Source organism: Rhinoraja longicauda, chromosome 13, assembly GCF_053455715.1.
Source record: "Rhinoraja longicauda isolate Sanriku21f chromosome 13, sRhiLon1.1, whole genome shotgun sequence".
Lineage (NCBI taxonomy): Eukaryota > Metazoa > Chordata > Chondrichthyes > Rajiformes > Arhynchobatidae > Rhinoraja > Rhinoraja longicauda.
The window spans coordinates 5692537-5712653 of record NC_135965.1 but is presented as its reverse complement, the minus strand read 5'-3'; the positions used below and the strand labels follow the sequence as shown (position 1 = coordinate 5712653).

The window sequence follows — 20117 nt, the reverse complement described above, 5'->3', positions numbered from 1 at the left end:
AAGATAACTAAAAAGGCAATACGGGGAGAAAAGATGAGGAACGAGGGTAAGCTAGCCAATAATATAAAGGAGGATAGTAAAAGCTTTTTTAGGTATGTGAGGAGGAAAAAAATAGTCAAGGCAAATGTGGGTCCCTTGAACCCCTTGAGGGGAATTTATTATGGGGAACAAGGAAATGGCAGAAGAGTTGAACCGGTACTTTGGATCTGTCTTCACTGAGGAAGATACAAACAATCTCCCAGATGTTCTAGTGGCCAGAGATCCTAGGGTGACGGAGGAACTGAAGGAAATCCACATTAGGCAGGAAATTGTGTTGGGTAGACTGATGGGACTGAAGGCTGATAAATCCCCAGGGCATGATGGACTGCATCCCAGGGTACTTAAGTGAATTTACCAAATGTAAGTAACTTGCTCTTTCTCTTTGCGTGAAGACTGGCAAGTTTTGCCTACCCCATTTCTCCCTTTTTTTTCCATTTGAGTAGTCAGCAGGCCAGACTATGAAACATTACCTAGATTTCACAGCATTTGCAACACAATATGCAGGGGAAGCTTAACTGCTCACTTAATGTCTGCACAATTTTACCCTTTTACAGAACTTCCCTTTGTTCCACACATTGCCCTTGCCTGCCTTCCTTGCTACCTAAACTAATTTGCCTCTTTCTCAGTCCAATGAAAGGTCATAAACACAAAACATGAACCATTTTTCATTGCATAGAAGCTGAATGGCCCACTGATTTTTTTTTTCCTGCATTCACTGTTCTATTTCAAATTTCCAGCATATATAGTTTTTTTTGGAGTTTCAAATTTTTTTTGCCCTCAATACAAAATATCAAATAACATGCTAAATTAAGAAAAAATATTTTTCCTTTCACTTTCATTGTTTTCACTTGTAATTAGTGTGTAATGATGGATCCTGAATATTATATTATATTCATTATAAAACAATGGTGTTTCATGGCTCTCAGTTCACCAGTTAAAAAGACTGAATGATGTTAAAAAAGCAGAACAATGTTTTCTTGGATTTGGTATTGGGACCTTGTCAGGCTCAATATCATCAAGTGACAGTGACCCTAGATTAATCGAGAGCTGTTGACAAGGTAGAACGATGCATCAGACAATTTAAGACAACCAGCACTACTCCCAGCAGACCAATAAATAAAGATAATTACCATTATTTTATTTTTAATGAATGCTTATTTATTTTTGCTATCCACTTTGCTGCTGTAACCCTGCAAATTCCCCCATTATGGGACAAATAAAGGATTATTATTATTATCATTGAGAGATATGGGAGTTATAGCAATGTCTCAAGACAGTGTTGCCGTGATAAATAATATGATAAAGACAATTTAAGACAATTATGGGGGGGGAAGGTGGCATATGATATGCTTGCTTTCATAGGTCAGGTCATTGAGTACAAGAGTTAGGAAGTCAGGATGCAGCCATATAGAACAGTTCTGCTCATCCCATTATAGGAAGCATGTGGAGGCTTTGGAGACGGTGCCGTGATTTATGCCTGTATTAGGGGGCAATGGCTACAGGAAGAGGTTGGACTGTCTTGGGTTGTTTTCTCTGGAACATCTGATGTTACGGGGAGACCAGATAGAAGTATATAAAATTATGAGAGGCATATAGGTTAGACAGAAGGAACCTTTTCCCCCAGGATGGAAAAATGAAATTCTAGGGGGCACAAGTGTAAGGTGCGAGGGGCAAAGTTTAAAGGGGATGTGCGGGGCAAGTTCTTTTTATATACACAGAGGGTGGTGAGTATCTGAAACATGCTGCATGGGGTGGTGATTGAGGTAGATATGATAGTGGCAGCTGAGAGGCTTTTGGATATGCAGAGAATGGAGGGATCTGAATTATGTGCAGGCAAGTAAGAGTTGGTCTTGTCATTGTGGGCTGAAGGGCTTGTTCTTTGCTGTACTGTTCTATGATTTATTAAACTTTTTACAGAAGGATTCTGGCCATAATGGAGTCAGTAAAAGTGGATCCAGGCAAGGGAAGTCACAATAATCTACTTCATGGAGAAGTGCCATTGGAAGAGAAAGGTGTGCAACTTTAACACCATCTAGATGTTGATAGAAATTTGACAGGAATGGTAGTCAGAATGTTGGAAATATGCGGAATAAAAACAGAATGCGCTAAGTATCCAGGTTGGCTAAAGAGAGACCCTTAATGTGTCAGTCAACAATCTTTCCTCGGACACTTTTTTTTAACTTCAAAGCTACATAAGGGAAGCAGTACGTATCACAATATAATCGTCACACTTCACACTAATTTAACATTTAATTTAAAAGCCATTTTTCAAGAGTTGGTAGGATTGAATCAGGTTATTTGAATTGCTACTTTTGCAAAGTGAAGGTGAAAGATTATTGCCAAGAAATGTGCGAATTTTCTGACATTTAGCAACTTCTCCACTACGCATCTTACATAGTCTTACATGGGCTCGGAGTTCATTACTGACTTAGCGCTTGAAGCCAGACTCCTCCTAATATCAGCATCTGGAAAACAAAAACACACCAATTAAGACTAACTTAAAATAAAGTCAGAACCTGAAACCCACAGACCAATGTTTCAAGCAATAGTCGAACACAATTGTCCTTTCATAGTTTGAACAATGATTATATGAGTAGGGATACCGATTTTTCAGTTTTAACGTGGCACTTCTCACACATACACACACACAAACAAAATAATGGAATTTATTCAAACTCAAGATTTTCAAATCTGTGCAACACCATTCACTGTGAGATGCTGAGTCACCGATTGTCAAGCAAGTTGCCCCCTTTACTAAATGCTTTCATCATGCATCAGAGAAGGGGGGTGGGGGGAGGGAGGGGGATGACACACAACCAATCATGCCATTCTGAGTAGTTACTAGGAGCAAATGCCTCTAAATATCATGAGTCAATTATTCTAGCCAAAGAGAAGAAAATGAAATGGAAATGAAAATACGGCCATTCTAAATAGCAACTGGATGGAATGATATACAAGTTACCCAGGGCGGCATGTGGTGCAGCAGTAGAGTTACTGCTGCCTTACAGCGCTAGAGACGCGGGTTCAATCCTGACCAAGGGTGCAATCGGTATGGAGTTTGTCTGTGCTCCCCGTGACCTGCATGGATTTTTTCCAGGTGCTCCGGTTCCCTCCCACACTCCAAAGACAGACAGTTTTGTAGCAAATTGGCTTGGTAAAATTGTAAATTGTCCCTGGTGTGTGTGGGATAGTGTTAGTGTGCAGGGATCGCTGATCGGCAGGGACTCGGTGGGCCGGGGCCTTTTTCCACGCTGTATCTCTAAACTAAACTAAAAGTATTGATTCAGTACTGCAAGCAACTTTCCTTTTCATGCAACTCTATAGTGTAAATGGAGTTGCTTTTTTTTTTTAAACCAGATTTTCCAAATGAATGGTACAAGGCATATCAAGTAAAGCAGTAATGCTTTGCTGTATATCTTGAATAATGCTAATTTGACATTTTTATGCACAAGTATCATTTAGGTGCCACCTTGCAAATCTTTATGACCAACAGGCACCATTTTCTGTGCACAATAATTTTTGCACCAGGAATGTCAATATTGTTCAGGCAAACTATCACAAAACAAATCTGTGAGTCACAACGTTAGATAAGGCATTTGGCTCAACTTTGAACAATATGCAAACAACGAACAGTTTTAAATGTAGAAACATTGAACACTCAGGAATGAAACCTTCATTCTGCTTAACAACAGACATTTCAGACCAAATCATAAAAGTGGAGACCATTACGAAAACAACAACACGGACAGAAGGGCCATTCCTCAGAAGTTAACTGTCTCAACTGTAATACATTCATCTTTAAGGTCAATCCATTAAAATTGTATTTACATTTAAATTACGATTAGCAGCACAGGGAAGGGGAGATGGGACAATATTAAAATACCATTTTTGTAAACCATGCCTACTGACAGTGCTCCACATGATTTTTCCTGATTTATTTGGGGAATATGGAAATGAATCACTGTCCTGGCAGGATAGCAGCCTCTGAACAGCTTTCACAACCCTGGTTTTTATGTGGCCGGTCTAGATGAATTGCTGATCAGTGGTAATTCTCAGGATATGGATGGTGGGAATTTGGCAATGATAATGCCAACAGTGCAGACTAAGTTAGAAATACCAATTGTATTTTTACCATCACAAGAAAATTCATACGTATTTTGCCTTTTACACAAAGTCTCAGTGCATTTTGAAAAATGCCCAAAAGAGATGCTATAATGAAATCTATGTCAGGGCTATATATTGACATGTCAAACAATAATATGTATTCCTGAGATAGCATTTAATTTTGATCTCTGACACCATGGCACAAGGATTCATAATTATTTTAAAAAGCACATTTCTCCGAGCTCCAAATGTAGCTATCGTCGGAACATAAAAATGTAAAGTTCAGCAACAAACCAGTCAGCGCCAGTATTTTACTGGTCTGTCACATGTGGAATGTATTTTCATGTAAATTCCCCTCATGAGTGTATCAGATACTAGAGTATCTGATACACTCATGAGGGGAATTTACATGAAAATGAAAAGGAACAATAACAATTAATATTCTTTCAACTCATTCACTGTAAACAATATAATGCGAGTATAAAAGAACAGATTCTATCCATTCAAAGATAACAGTGTATTCTGCATTTCTCAAAAAAAGGTCCTTCCTTGAGCCTAAAACAAAAATCAACACAAAACACCAGAGAACTCCAGGGAGAGCTGCAGCCTTTTACGATAAATCTACAAACCCATTAATAACCTCAATTCAGACCCTCAGTGTGGCAGTGAGTTGGGTGATATTTGCTAGGTACCATTAAAGGTATAACTGCCTCTACAGATCCAGATTAGATGGAAAATAATTGAGGTTCCTATTCATATTCAAAAGGTGTTCACAGAATGTGTAAATCGTCAACTAAAGTACCATCTCATCTTGTATAGGACACAGATCACTGAATATTTAGTGCTAATAGTCATATGCTGCACAGCACAAGTTTTTCTTGATTTACGAAAGGGTGGCAATCTGGCAACACATTTCATTAAGTGAAAATTTATAGATCGAAGAGACATTTCCCATTAGATTAAAAATAATTTTTTTAGTTATGTACCAGTTTTTTTAAATCTTGGTTTTAAAGAACTTAACACTTAAAAATTCTACAATAGAACCGTCTGCAACAACAAAATATCTTTTAAAAAATGGTAAACACATACATTTGTAGCTTTTCAAGGTTGTCTCTAAGTAAAATGTTCAAAATGTCTTTTTCCACTTCCTCATCAGTTCACACACCACTACACCAGCACTCTTCCCCAGCGGTAGCCAGTTTTCTATGTCCGTCTAATACATGAACTCCATGCCCCTCCTAACACTTCTCCACTCCTTGGCACCACTCTGAAACAGCTGAGAGTCAAATGGATTGCAAACTTAGTGGACAATGAAGATTGTCCACCTGCCAGTCTGATATTCCAATAGCTTTTACTGCTAACATTAAACCAAGTCTATTGCAGTGGAAAAGAGCTCAAATTAAGGAGACATATCCTAAAGTGTCCATCGTGTCAGCCAAACCATGCATAGAACATCTGCAAATCCAGGGACTCCTGCACATTTCCTTTTGCATCTCACACTAATTATTGTTAAGTAAAGAATCTTGGGAAAATTTGTAATGAAAATGTTTCAAATGCTTATAATAAACCCTCATCAAAACTGGGCTACAAGGAAAACATTATAAACACAGAGCTGAAAAAGACTAAAATATTTAATTTATCGGCAGTAGACTGAGCTCTCCCTTAAGTACCGTGGAAATAAGAATTTGGAAGGAAACAAAACAAAAACAAAAAAATCAGACAACATCGAAATCACTAATGAAGTACCTGAAAACAATGATGCCATTGATGCTGAGAGCCCATTCGCTGACATATGCATGAGGTTGGACTCATCAATACAATCTGTGTGATACAGTGATAACAAGATTCACATCATTCCAACGGCATTTTCCAGCTGCAATTGTTAAAACAAATAGTATGCCGAAAGGATGCATACTATGCTCTGTCCCAAAGGACCAGAGTTAAACCAAACCGTCACATTCTGGAACACTTATCCGTTCAATGGATCCTTTCAAGCCAAAAAAACTCCATGGATTTGATAGGAAAATATAAGTTCACATTTTTGTACAATGTTCAGCAGTATAACACTCTCCACATTATTTAACAATATTAAAACTCTCCACATTATTTAACAATAAGAGGTTTTATTTTCCAAAAATAGTCATGATTTCTGACCAATTCTCACTTTTACCTGATGCGCAAAAGGTAAATTAAGATGTTGTGACAATGTCAAACTACAGCATCAGTCCAATCAAGGACAACTACGTTACCAGTATACACCGATCAGCCAAAACATTATGACCACCTGCCTAATAAGCTATTGGTCCTCCGTGTGCCGCCAAAACAGCGCCGACCCGCCGAGGCATGCACTCTACAAGACCCCTGAAGGTGTCCTGTGGTATCTGGCACCAAAACATTAGCAGCAGATCCTCCAACTCTTATAAGTTGCGAGGTGGAGCCGCCGTGGATCGGACTTGTCAATGCAGCACATCCCACAGATGCTCAATCGGATTGAGATCTGGAGAATTTGGAGGCCAGGGCAACACCGTGAACACTTCATCATGTTCCTCAATCCATTCCCGAACAATGTGTGCAGTGTGGCAGGGCGCATTATCCTGCTGAAAGAGGCCACTGCCATCAGGGATACCATTGCCATGAAGGGATGCACCTGGTCTGCAACGATGTTTAGGTAGGTGACACGTGTCACATTGACGTCCACATGAATGGCCGGACCCAGGGTATCCCAGCAGAACATTGCCCAGTGCATCACTCTTCCACGCCCAAGGTTTGTTGTCTTCCCACAGGCCAGAAAGAATAACCTTTGTTGCCCTCGCACATCGATGAGCCTTGGGCGCCCAACACCCTGTCGCCGGTTTGTGGTTTGTCCCTCCTCGGACCACTGTCGGTAGGTACTCACCACTGCTGACCGGGAGCACCCCACAAGCCTTGCCGTTTCAGAAATGTTCTGACCCAGTCGTCTGGTCATAACAATTTGGCCCTTGTCAAAGACGCTCAGGTCTTTACTCCTTCCCATTTCTCCTGCATCCAACACATCAACTTCAAGAACTGACTGTTCACTTGCTGCCTAATATATCCCACCCCTTGACAGGTGCTATTGTAACAAGATAATCAATGTTATTCACTTCACCTGTCAGTGGTCGTAATGTTTTGGCTCATCGGTGTAGTTTTCACTTATTTTACATTTTGTTCCTTATGCCTGTGCGACTGAAAATATACCTTTTAACTCATATTCATCTACTCCGTCAGTTGTGGATCCAGAATCTGATACTGGTGCAGAATCATAGGAACTGAAAGGAGATCCGCTCTCCGTGGTAGTAAAAGCTATGAGAGAAGAAACATTTGTTTCAATTTTGCATTTTACTGCAAGGAACAATTTGGCATCTGAATTAAAACAAGTGTAAAAATGAGCCCTTGACGAAAAAGCACTTTTAACAGATTTTTAAAAACTAGGTTCTAACCCTACTACACAGGGTTCAGTACATCATCCAGGATGGCAATTCAGTGCGGCACTGAATGAGAGTTTTTAGAACAAATTTGTACCATTGTTCTAATAGACGGACTTTAAAATGTGGTATGATGAGGATTGTTGGAGCTAACATTAAAATAGAATCCCAATTCTATTCAATAGTCATTTATTCAATCCTTCCTGTGGCATTTCACCCCTCTCCATTGCTGACATCCTTTTGTTTCTTTTTCATTGAAAGCATTAGTCCACCCATCTGCCAATTAAACCTCCTTAGCTGTATCCACCTACAAACTTACACGGCTTTGCTCCTCTCCCACCTCTTTTGCAGCTTTCTCACCCTGACTACAATCAATCCGAAGAAGATTCCTGACTCAAAACATCACCAACCATGTCCTCCAGAAATGCTCTCTGACTTGCTGAATTACTCCAACGCTGTCTTTGATTTTTTTTTCCCCATTAGGATTATTTTGCCAAGTAAGTTTCTGCTTAGTGCTGATATTTTCTGCTCAATCTGTAGACTAAATCAGTCATTTTATAATTTCATATACGTATGCACACATTCTACTCGTATTGGGTTTTTTTTAACAAATCCCCCTGAGGGGAGAGATCTCTGTCTTGGCTATGACGTTCACCAGCATCTTAATTAAAATTATTCAACAGTGCAGCAATTATCTGGGCTCAATTTGATGGAGCCTGCAATAACAATACCTTTTGGTATGTAAGACCGACTAACTCCTGAGCAGACTGTCAGAAAAGAAAGCATGAATTCCTTTTTTGTATTGGCATGGACTCAATGGGATAAACGGCCTCCTCCTGTACCTTTGAGGGAAATAAAAATAATCTAGGAAGTTCTGGCCAGTGAGTTTCACGTCAATGGTAGGGAAGGTATTGGAGAGGATTCACATTTGAAGGAAAATGTATAACTTACAAACAGGCAGTATGGCTTTTTCACATTTTATTAACTTTGATGAGTATTGGAGGAAGTGATGATGGTGACTGTTGAGCGCCAGACAGTGGTTGTCCACAAAGATTTTATTACGGTATTTGATAAAATCCCTCGTGGTAGGCTAATCCAGTGGATTAAGATGCATGGGATCCATTATCACTTGGTAGTTTGGATTCTAAGCCTCCCCTTAGAAGACAAGGTAGTAGTGGAAGGGTGTTACTCTAGCTGGAAGTCAGTGAATAGTGGCATTCCGCTGGGATCATTGTGATTTCTTAAAAGGGACGGGTGTAAATGTAGATGGGTTAGTTAATGTTGACAGACAACACCACAATTGGAGGAGTTGTGAACAGTGAGGAAGGCTTTCAAAGGATACAGCAGAATTTAGATCAGTTCCAGATACATGTGGAGAAATGGCAGATGGAGGTCCGAGCAAGCACGAGGTGCTGTACTTTGGGAGGTCGAAGACAAAGGGAAAGAATACAATTAATGACAAGACCCTGAAGAGTGTTGATAGACAGAAGGATCATGGGGTCCAAGTCCACAGCTCCCTGAAAGTGGCAACACAAGTAGATATAGTGGCAAAGGCAGCATCTCTCAACCAAGCATTCATAGGGCATTGAATGCAAAAGTCAGGAAGTCATGATACAGCTCTACAGGACTTTGGTTAGGCCACATTGAGTATAGCGTGTAGTTCTAATTGCTCTATTACGGGAAGGATGTTGAGACTTGAGAGGGCGCAGGAGATTTACCAGAATACTGCTTGGAGTAAATGGAATTAGCTTTAAGGAGAGATTTGACAAAGATGTATTGCTTTCTTAAGAGCAGCAGAGGTTGGGAGAAGACCTGATAGGTTTATAAAATTATGAGAGCCATAGACAGGGTACATGGTCAGAACATTTTCCCTAGGATAGAAACGTCAGATTGGAAGGTATAGCTTTACGCTGATGTGGGGCAGGGTGGGGAGTATATGCGACACAGAGAATGGTGGGCGCCTGGAATGCACTGCCTGCAGTGGTGGTGGAAACAGGTACAATAGTGGCGTTTAAGAGGCTTTTAGATAAGAACATAGATATGTGGGGAATGGAGATATGCATCACATGCAGGCAAAGATCAGCTTGGCATCATGTTCAGCACAAACATAATGAGCTGAAGGGTCGCTGTGCTGTATTTTTGTATGTTCCATGTGCCAAAAAAATCTGATTCTCTGTTCTTCTGTACCAGAAATGAAGTTCACACATAATGTGGCTGCAATTCTAATTTTCCACCCGTGTACAACTGGATGAATATAATATTCAAATCGCCCTTCTCTTATATCAATATTCACATGTACATATCTATACATACTGTCCGACTCAGCATTGGCGACTCCAGGCAAGAGCTTTTTTGTTTGGATCTGTTGCCGTCGAATTCGAATTTTCTGTTTTAATTCCAGTATTTCTTTGTCACTGTCATCTTCATCATCCTCCATCATTAGTTTCTTCATTAGATTGCATTTCATAAGTTCAATGGCCGCAATTAATGATTCAGAGATACTGAAGTGGGCATTCTCCTGAATAAGAGAATGAGTTTACATATGAACATGTACTTTTAAAAGTGAAATACAAAAGAGCACCAAGAGATGCCTACAAGAAAATGAGTAGAAGAGCAAGTGCAGAGACTATTTCAAGTCAAGTCAAGTCAAATTTATTTGTCACATACACATACACGATGTGCAGTGAAATGAAAGTGGCAATGCCTGCGGGTTGTGCACAAAAAGAATTACAGTTACAGCATATAAATAAAGTTAATAAGTTACTATTAGTGTTGACAAAAGTTTAGTCTCTGGGGTTATAAAAGTTGACAGTCCTGATGGCCTGTGGGAAGAAGCTCCGTCTCATCCTCTCCGTTTTCACAGCGTGACAGCGGAGGCGTTTGCCTGATCGTAGCATCTGGAACAGTCCGTTACTGGGGTGGCAGGGGTCCCTCATGATCTTGCTTGCTCTGGATCTGCACCTCCTGATGTATAGGTCCTGCAGGGGGACGAGTGTAGTTCCCATGGTGAGTTCTGCCGAACGCACTACTCTCTGCAGGGCCATCCTGTCCTGGGCAGAGCTGTTCCCAAACCAGACTGTAATGTTGCCGGACAGGATGCTCTCTACAGCCCCAGAGTAGAAGCAATGAAGGATCCTCAGAGACACTCTGAATTTCCTCAGTTGTCTAAGGTGGTAAAGGCGCTGCTTAGCCTTACCCACCAGTGCGGCAATGTGCGTTGCCCACGTCAGATCCTCTTTGATGCGGACTCCCAAGTATTTAAAACTGCTCACCCTATCCACAATAGACCCATTTATCTCCAGTGGCGTGTACGTCCTTGGATGTTTAGCCCTTCTGAAGTCCACAATCAGCTCCTTTGTTTTAGTGACATTCAAGAGGAGGCTATTGTCCTGACACCAGAGTGCCAGATCAGCCACCTGCTCCCGGTAGGCCTTCTCATCGTTATTTGTACTTGCCTTTCTTTACATACAGGCTATTAAGATTTGCTATTAATAAAATATAACATTCCATTGAGGAATATATATCCACAGAAAAAATGACCCATCTGTGGCTAAATTACTTGGTTAACGAACAGTAATAAATTAAATGTCCAGATTAGAAAGCTTGCACTGTGTCAATCTAAAAAACAGCAAAGTGACATAAAATTTCATGAAGGCATAATGAACAACAAGAATACCAAAATATATTGGTCCATGAGGGACAAAGACAGGGTTAAGCATTGAAAGACCAGAAGACCATCAACAAATCAGAAATAATGTAAATACAATCACGATTTTAACAGTGGAACTAGAAAATACACTCAAAAGTTAAGTTTTCTAAAATGTGACAAAGCTTGACAAATCCAATAATAGCCAGAGTTCTGCTGACGATTGCAAAAATAATATAGATCTGCTATAAACGCAGGTAGTTCAGCACTGTAGAAACCTTGCATTATAAATTATCGCATTATAAAAACAATTGTCAATATGGAAAGAGGGCTTGGGGCTACAAAGTTTCAGACTCTCAATAACAGTTTTTTCCCCTACACGATTTTCAAAATTAAAGTTTTTAAAGTTTATTTTTGTTTGTGCAACCTAAAAGTTCAAAAGTCAGGTGTTATATTGATTAATTGTGTATCATTGCACAATTGTCAATGGATACAGTACTCAAGAATCTAGAGTGTTTTATTGTCACATGTCCCAAATAGAACAATGAAATTCTTACTTGCTGCAGCACAACAGAATATGTACTTGTCAGCTTCAATGGGCATCTGGTAAACTGACAGGGTTCTGTTCCTGTTTCACTAGAGAATGCAGTTTCATGATCACTAAAACTTTTTTTTTTAAATTGCAGATTATTTCATTAATAAGAGCACCAAGTGTGGAGTAAATTGGCAAGTCATGCAGCATCTCTGAAGGACATGCTTAAGTGATGTTTCAGGTCAGAAGTCTTCAGTGTCTGAAGAAAGGTCCAAATCAGAAACGTCACCTATCCACGTCTTCCAGAGATGCTGCCTGACCAACCGGGTTACTCCAACACTCTGTTCTACAGCCCACAAGCTCCAGAATGAGGTTGACAGTGAGTGAGCATCTTCCTGCAAGGACTGAGATGTGGACCAACTAGTGACCCCTAAAGTGCCTCTGACAGAAAGAAATAGAGCCACTCAATAACACCCAAGATTTGCGATCGTGGTGAAAAGCAGACTATGCAACACTTATTTGTTTGCTCAGTGTTCCAGCGTGGGCCAAGCTTTGTTCGGGATATGCCCAAGCCAGTTTGCAAACAGTGTACTGTATCTATAAAATAGCAGATATACCTTTTAATGCAAAGGCACAAGTGTAAGAAAACAAAAATTAAAGGATCGTGGAAACTTCACATATTTATTATTAAGAAATCATCAAGATACCTTTTCTAAGTCAGCACAACTTCCAAAATCCTGCTCTGAAAGATAGCTGATCAGAGACTGGCCCTGTGATGGTCGGCGAAACATTCCATCAGAATTGGTTGTGTGCTGTGCACCATCTTAAACAAAGTAAATGCAAAACTATAAGCATGTATTGAGTCATTTGGGCTACATAACCAAAGACACCACTGCTTGAAAATATTCAAATGTTTAAGGAGTGGTACATCAGTCCAAAATCTCATTTCTCTAGTGAAACTGCAGGAAACCGTGTAAAGTTGCACATACATACAGATAAATAGACATTTCATACATGTCAATATATTATGTCTTTTTGAAAAGCATTGTAGTAAATATACAAATGGCCTGGTTGTTCACAAGTTGTTCTCAAGTATTAAATTATCCAAAAGATGTTTACAAATGGGGAAAAAATAATTTCCCAAAGCTGAAAAGAGATGGAGTATTGTGAGTGATGGGGTAGCCGAGTCTTCTACAGGTTTTACACGATGTAAAAATCTGATTTCAATAATTTGGCTTTTGCTACAGCAGGGCAAAGATTGTGGAAATAAATTACACAACAGCTTCTTTCACATTAACAATGTCCTACATGAATTTAAAATAGTTGTGCTTCACTGTCACGTAATTGTTCTATATATATTTTTTGAATGAGACAAGCGGAACGAGTGAGAGCGATGTCTGCCTACACTGGCTGGAAAAACAGCGCAATTGGGAAACGTCACATGCAAATTGAACATTGAATTATCAATATTCACAGCCAATCAACATCTCTGCCAAAGATGACCAACATCTTGTGAGAAAACAAGTGTAATAATGAAAGACAAATATTAAGCAGCATTTACCAGCTTCCATGTAAGGGGAGCTTGGAGTGCTGACTTCACTGCTCTGTCCCGAGAAAGGACCATACTCCTGCTGGTGTCTAATCTCCGGATGTGATTCTAAGACACAAAATTCAGTCATTTGTTTAGTGGAAGAGATATTTCATTTTGCTCCAGAAGACTTATTCCTTACTTATATTTCAGTTAGCCAACATAAGGTTCACATAGATCTTCTGAAAAAAGGTATTCAGGGCATGTCAACATTTTCACATTAATGCAATGAAAAGCATGCTCGAAAAAAAAGCTTTAAGAATAGTTAAAAACTGTTTAAATTAACTCCACTTACAGTGGAAACTGTAAACAGGCAGTACATCCAAAAAAGGAATCTCTTTGAAAAGATGGGGAAGAAACATTCATACAAGTATTCAAAACAAAAATCTACAAGGATTTCATCATTGATAAATTCATAACTGATTTCAAGCATGCAAAATGGATTAAATTAAAATAAAATACATAATGGTATGAAATGCAAGGTAAGCACAAATGTAATTGCAATAGTCACATCAAGTAAACATCAATAAATACCAGCAGAAAAATTGTGTTATTCAATTTATATAATTAGATTAATTTCAACATAATCTATTTATTAATGTGCTTAATGAATCATTTTAAATTTTGTTCAAGCGATTATTTCAGTCATTGTGTATTAACAGATTCAATTCAGTCAGTCGTGGATGGAAACAAATAACACTTAGTAAATCATAACCTTTGACAATTAAACTACATCAGGATATTTAATCTGTAATGTAATTCTGCAGTTGCTTTGGTCAACTTATTTTTTTTTTTAAAACAGCACTGATAAGTAAGCAATCCAATTACCAAAGACAACAACGTTTTACTTTAGAGATGTCAATCTATCAAACCAGTTCCTGCTCAATATCTGCTCAAAGGTTAAAGCTACAGCCTTACGGTAAGCTGGCACCTCCAAGAAAAAAGCAGCAAAGGTAAATCAGTGGCATTTTCATATAGAAGTGGTCGTACAAAATCGTAGGTTACATAATTAATTTTGGAACACTAGCAATAAATATAACAAACTAAATGGTAGAATCCAAGAGAGAGTTGTAGAACAGACATAGGGGTGTAAATGCACAATTCTCTACAAGTGTGACCAGGTAGACAGGATGGTGAAGACAGCATTTGGCATGCTTGCCTTCATCAGTCAGAGTTGGCATGTTATGTTACAACTGCACATGAGAAACTTGGAGCATGGTGTAAGTTCTGGTCACAGTTAGAGGAAGGAATTAAATTCAGATGAATCTATTGTCATGTACACCAGGGTGCAAGGAAATTCCTTGTTCACATTAAGCATTAAGCTCAGAGTAAACTGTATACATAATGACTAAAATGCAACTTATGATATGTAATGATAACTACATGTGAAGTAGTGCAACAAAAGCTAAAGTGCACTAACGGAATAACCGAATGAGGTAGAGTTAAAAGTAAGAGAAGGTGGCAGCACCTCTTGGAAAGGGGTGGGATAGAGGTGATTGTTTAAGAGTATCGTAGCAGTCAGGATTTACAAGGATGTTATGGGACAAGAGGGCTTAAAATAATAAGAAGAAACTGGAGAGACTAAGTGCATAGGAAGGAACTGCAGATGCTCGTTTAAACCGAAGATAGACAAAAAGCTGGAGTAACTCAGCGGGACAGGCAGCATCTCTGGAGAGAAGGAATGGGTGACGTTTCGGGTCTAGACCCTTCTTCAGACTCAGAAGCTAAGACTTGATTCCCTAGAGTACAGGAAACTGATGTAAATCATGGATGGCATGGATAAGGTGAATGGTATGGTGTTTTTTTCCAGGGTAAGGGTGTCCAAAGCTAGAGGGCATGGGATTGAGGCAAGAGGAAGAAAATTCAAAGGGAACCCAAGTGGAAACTTTTTCCAATGCATAGGATGGTGTGTACTTGGACCAAACCACCAGAACAAAGTGGTAGAAGTGGGTACAATTACAAGGTTTAAAAGAAATTTAGACAGGTACCCAGATAAAAGGTTTTGACGGATGTGGGCCAAATGCAGGCAAATGGGATCAATTTAAGTAAGAAACTTAATCTGCATGAACAAGCTGGGCAGAAGTGACTGCTTCCATGATATATGAACCCATGACTAAGTCCCTGCACCAGATGGAATCCATGCCTTGTTATTAAAAAGAGAGGAGATTATTTGGGCCTTGACAGATAACTCTATCACCTGTGACGCAGACAAAGTCCCAGAGGATTAGAGAATAGCCATCATTGTTCCTCAATTTAAGATGGGCATTAGTGACAAACCAGGAGATTATAGGCTGTTAAGTCTAAGTGTTCAGAAGGAAGTTTGATAAATATCAGACTAAATTTGCAGGGCAATGAGGAGAGAGGTGTAGGCAGTTTGGGATGTAGTACAAGCTCTATTGCTCTTTCACAGACCTGTTGTGGATTTGATGGGCCTTATGGCTTCCTGTTGTGCCATAGCTATTTTGTTAAACTTCTTAACAATTACTGTGTAAGATTCAGAAATAAAGAGAAACCTGAATCTGTGCAATTCTAAATGTTGTAATTCTGGGCATAGACACCTTTCATGTAATGAGATCCAGTAAATTGGGGGAACAGAACTTTTTTTAATGTATTTGAATTTGTAAACTACACTATTAACTTTATGTTAACAAACATTTTTTTTAAATTCAATGGTAAATCTTGTATAATAAAATATGAATTTAAGTATCAGTAGCTGAAGGTGAAACAGTTTATTTATCAGAAGCAATCTTAAGTGTAGGCCAATACCTAGTTCCATTTCTGCATTTTACTTGAGATAATGCTGATACTGCTGGCATGAGTAACAGAACTGAAGACAGCACGCCGCTTCATTATACTGAAAATTAAATTTATGAGAGCAAACCTTCCACTGGGTCCTCTACTATAATTGTGATTTTCCGGATGTCTCCTTGAGAAAGCCGAAGAGTGACAAAAGGGGAAAATGAAAGGTTACAAGACAAAAGAGTTAGAGTTAGTGAGAAAATTCTTGCATTTACCCGGCCCCTCCCACAAAAATAAACTTTTTTTTTAAAGCCAATAGTGCAATGATGTTTTCCTCACGTATCTTCTATACGGACAGTTAGCATAATTTCTTAAATCAAGATAGCACAATAACACCTTATCAGGAAGCATCCTGAGAAGAGAAATAGTTAAAATGTCAAGACATTGACTGTAGGAGCTATTTTGCAGTTATTAGTTATTTTTGCTTATTAATATCATTACCTTGTATTCTGCTTTTGTTTGGACACTATAGAGTTAATGCAATGCTTACGTAGGGGCTGGGCGGGGCCAGAGTACGGGCAGTTGGGTACGTGCTGGCAAAGTGTGTGAGCTGGGAGGTGCTGACAGAGGGTCAGCTAGAAGCTCCACCAAAAGATTTATCAGCCATGATGTAATCGCCTGCAAGTTTCATTAACTAGAAGATTAATACTAACTGTGTTGAAGTTATATCTGGCAATTCGTAACGATCGCATAGACTGTGGTAAGATATGGAATTTTACCTAACAATTAATAACCAGTCGATGACAAGAGAAATGCCAATATGTTTATTGCACCTTCAAATAAAGACTAACTATTAAACGTCTGGGAGGATCTCTGTTATTAGTTGTTCGAGTTATTACGCTTATCGCTGACCCGGTCTATGCAAGTGGCAGCTTGGGAGCTAATTGAGATAGACGAGAAGCTGGCCGCTACAATGACCCTTTCCATTAATTCTGTTGAGCATTATCTGTTTCTCTCACCACAGAAATCTACTCGACTTGAGTATTTGCTGGGTTTTTGTCAGATTTCCAGCACCTGCAATTTTCGATTTTCAGTTTTTTTTAATTTGTTAGGAAGCCAGCCATTTTATTTGAGAAGGCAATTTTTCTCTTGCTAACTTTGTTCTTGCCTCCCAAAACAAATAGTTTTGGAAGGCAAAGTGATCACCATGGATGATTAATGTAACAATCTGAGTCACTAATTTATTTTACATTTAACATGAGCAATGTTTCATAAAGCCAAAACACATGAAAGCAGCCTATGCAAGCAAACATTTTTGATGTTATTTCTGTTAAATCTCAACCTTTTTCACTGAGATTTTAGCATTTGTTACTTACTTGAACCATACACAACGAAATGACACCAATTAAGAAACCTATTCAGATTTCAACAAAACAATGCTGAAATCAGCCATGAAATCATTTTTTGAAAAATGTAGAATAACAATTGTTCAACTTCCTTTGTCAACCTGCACGAGCCAGGATCAATTAAACTTGCAGAAAAGTGTAGATAAAGTCCAGTCTTTTATTACGAGGGTGGCATAGTGGCACACTGGTAGAGTTGCTGCCTAACAGTGACAGAAACCTGGGTTCGATCCTGACTATGGGTGCTATCTGTGCTGAGTTTGTATGTTGCATAATTTTTCTGCAGACTGCATAATTTTTCTCTGGGTGACTGCATAATTTTTCTCCGGGTGCTCCGGTTTCCTCCCACATCCCAAAGATATATGGGTTTGTAGCTTAATTCGCTTCTGTAAATTATAAACTGTCCCTTGTGTGTAGTGCTAGTGTGTGGGGATCATGGTCAGCGCAGACTTGGTATGCTGCAGAGCCTGTTTCCGCGATGTACCTTTAAATTCTAAAGTCCATGGTGAGCCTTGAACAAAACTGTCACATAATTAATTCTTCAATTTGATTTCACCACGAGACCTATTCACTGTTCCTATCTTTGGGCTTCCAATCTCTCATCGGTACATTTCCTTAATTGCCATTCTTGGAACATTGACTATTTAACCAACCTTGGAATTTCATGACAATTTTACCGCTGTCTTTAATCTGCTATTCTAATAAAAATCAATGGATAAACATTAAAGGGTGAGATACTGATTAGGCTGTTTGTTGCAGTTGAAAGAGTCCACTGGGCTTGCTTAGAACACAACATCAAACATGCACTATTATCTCAACAGAGCTGCCAATTTATATTTATCAATCTTCAATTTGGAAGCAGAAACGCAAATGATTCCAGTTATTAATGTACCTAGCAGCAAGTAAATCTTGATGCATGCAAATCCGTGCTATAAATCTCACTGTACCTGGTGGATGTGTTGATGATATACCAGTATCAGAACGGGATCTGATGTGGCTTTTCCTGAAGCCTCCCTTTCGCTCCAGAGTCTTGATTTCAGAGAAGCTGGAACTTCTTGGAATGCTCAGTAGGGACGCACTGCAGATAATGTTAATTTTGGGAACTTGCTCGACAGCTGGAGCAAACTGCTGTGAACTTCCAGAATAGGAAGATGAGCTATTGTTGCACTGACTTGAACTTTGATCCCTCTGTCCCAGGTTTCCAATAGCCAAATATTCTGGTCCATCATCCATTTCACATGATCCTTCATCTTGTACTTCACCCCATGAATCCTCACCATGGCTAGCTGGGGTACTAACTGTTGTCTCACTGACTGGGGAAAATGGTTCCACTGAAGGAATGATATTGTACTGGTGGATGCCAGAGCCTTCATCTGCCATCATTTGGTCTGTGGAATCTGCAAAGCAAGGCAAATAAACCTTCTTTCTGATATCTTGCTGGGTGTTATTCATATTAATGAAACTTTGCGATGCAGCACCTATGCCGATGAGGAAAGAAAAAGACAAGGATCACTTATATTTTCAGCAATTAAAATAAAAATATCAAGGTGTACACCACAGGCTGGGTTGTTTGTAATTGAAAGTATTAATTGCCCAATTCATGTATTGGTTCGTCTTGAGCAAACAGAGATCAATCATTAAGTAAACAGGATTTCTCAATAAAGACTGTCAAATAAAAAGCCAGGGCACAAGAGCATTAAAAGCCTGTTCGTAAAGTTATTATGTGCCTGATGTTCCTTTTTGGTATTGTAGGAGCTCATTGGCATTGTGACATTTTATATTGGCATGTAAAAAAATTACATTTGTTAAACTGTAATTTATAATTTTTATTTGGTTTGTCCACTCCAGTTGAATGGAGAGTAGGGATGGACATGCATTAAGAACAAAAGAGATGTAAAAAGAGAAATATATAATCTAAAAGCACCATGTGCAATAACAGGGTACATTCTCTTCTGTAGGGTCATTATTTTTGCATAAATATGTTTGGCAATCTCCACAAATATAGATAGAGTTTTGCATCATTTATTTGTTAAAGGCAGCAGAGAATTTAAAGGTTTCGAGGACTATTGTTTCAATTTTGTGCTTCAGGTTGTGAATACTTATAATGAATATATTGCAACAATTGTTAAATGTAGAAATAAGATAGAGCTTGTTTCCGCGCAGTATGACTCTGAATCAAAGACCCATACCAACCCTGATGCCCCATCTGATCTAGTCCCATTTACTAACGTTTGACCTATATCCCACTAAATCTTTCCTATCCATGTTCCTGTATTTTAAATATTGTTACTGTACCAGCTTCAACTACTTACTCTGGCAGTTTCTCCAAAAACACACAACCCTGTGTGAACATGTTGCCCCTCAGGTTCTCATCAAATCTTTCTCCTCTCAGCTTAAACTTATGTCCTCTTGTTTTTGATTCCCCTATCCTGGGAAAGATTCTGTGCATTCAACCCATCTATTCGTCGCATGATTTTATACACCTCTATAAGATCACCCCTCAACCTCCTGCACTACAAGAATAAAGCCAGAGCTGAACCAACTTCAGGCCTTCAAATCCTGACAATATTCTCAAATCTTCTCTGCACGTATTCCAGCTTAATGGCATCTTTCCCATAGCAGG

General features: G+C 39.1%; 1 protein-coding gene across 3 annotated transcripts in view; it reads right to left on the bottom strand.

The window, feature by feature from the left end:
• The window catches only part of rubcn (rubicon autophagy regulator), a 66766-nt gene that overhangs the window by 25340 nt on the left and 21309 nt on the right, over nucleotides 1–20117 (bottom strand). The window contains exons 7-14 of one of the 3 annotated variants that reach the window (XM_078410258.1): nucleotides 18442–18972; nucleotides 16234–16278; nucleotides 13326–13421; nucleotides 12472–12587; nucleotides 9900–10104; nucleotides 7360–7464; nucleotides 5890–5964; nucleotides 2444–2504 (exon numbers count right to left, since the gene is read on the bottom strand). In XM_078410258.1, the coding sequence (XP_078266384.1) occupies nucleotides 2444–2504; nucleotides 5890–5964; nucleotides 7360–7464; nucleotides 9900–10104; nucleotides 12472–12587; nucleotides 13326–13421; nucleotides 16234–16278; nucleotides 18442–18972 (1234 nt within the window). The remainder of the gene's footprint in view (nucleotides 1–2443; nucleotides 2505–5889; nucleotides 5965–7359; nucleotides 7465–9899; nucleotides 10105–12471; nucleotides 12588–13325; nucleotides 13422–16233; nucleotides 16279–18441; nucleotides 18973–20117) is intronic. The other 2 variants (XM_078410260.1, XM_078410259.1) reach the window with 2 other exon arrangements.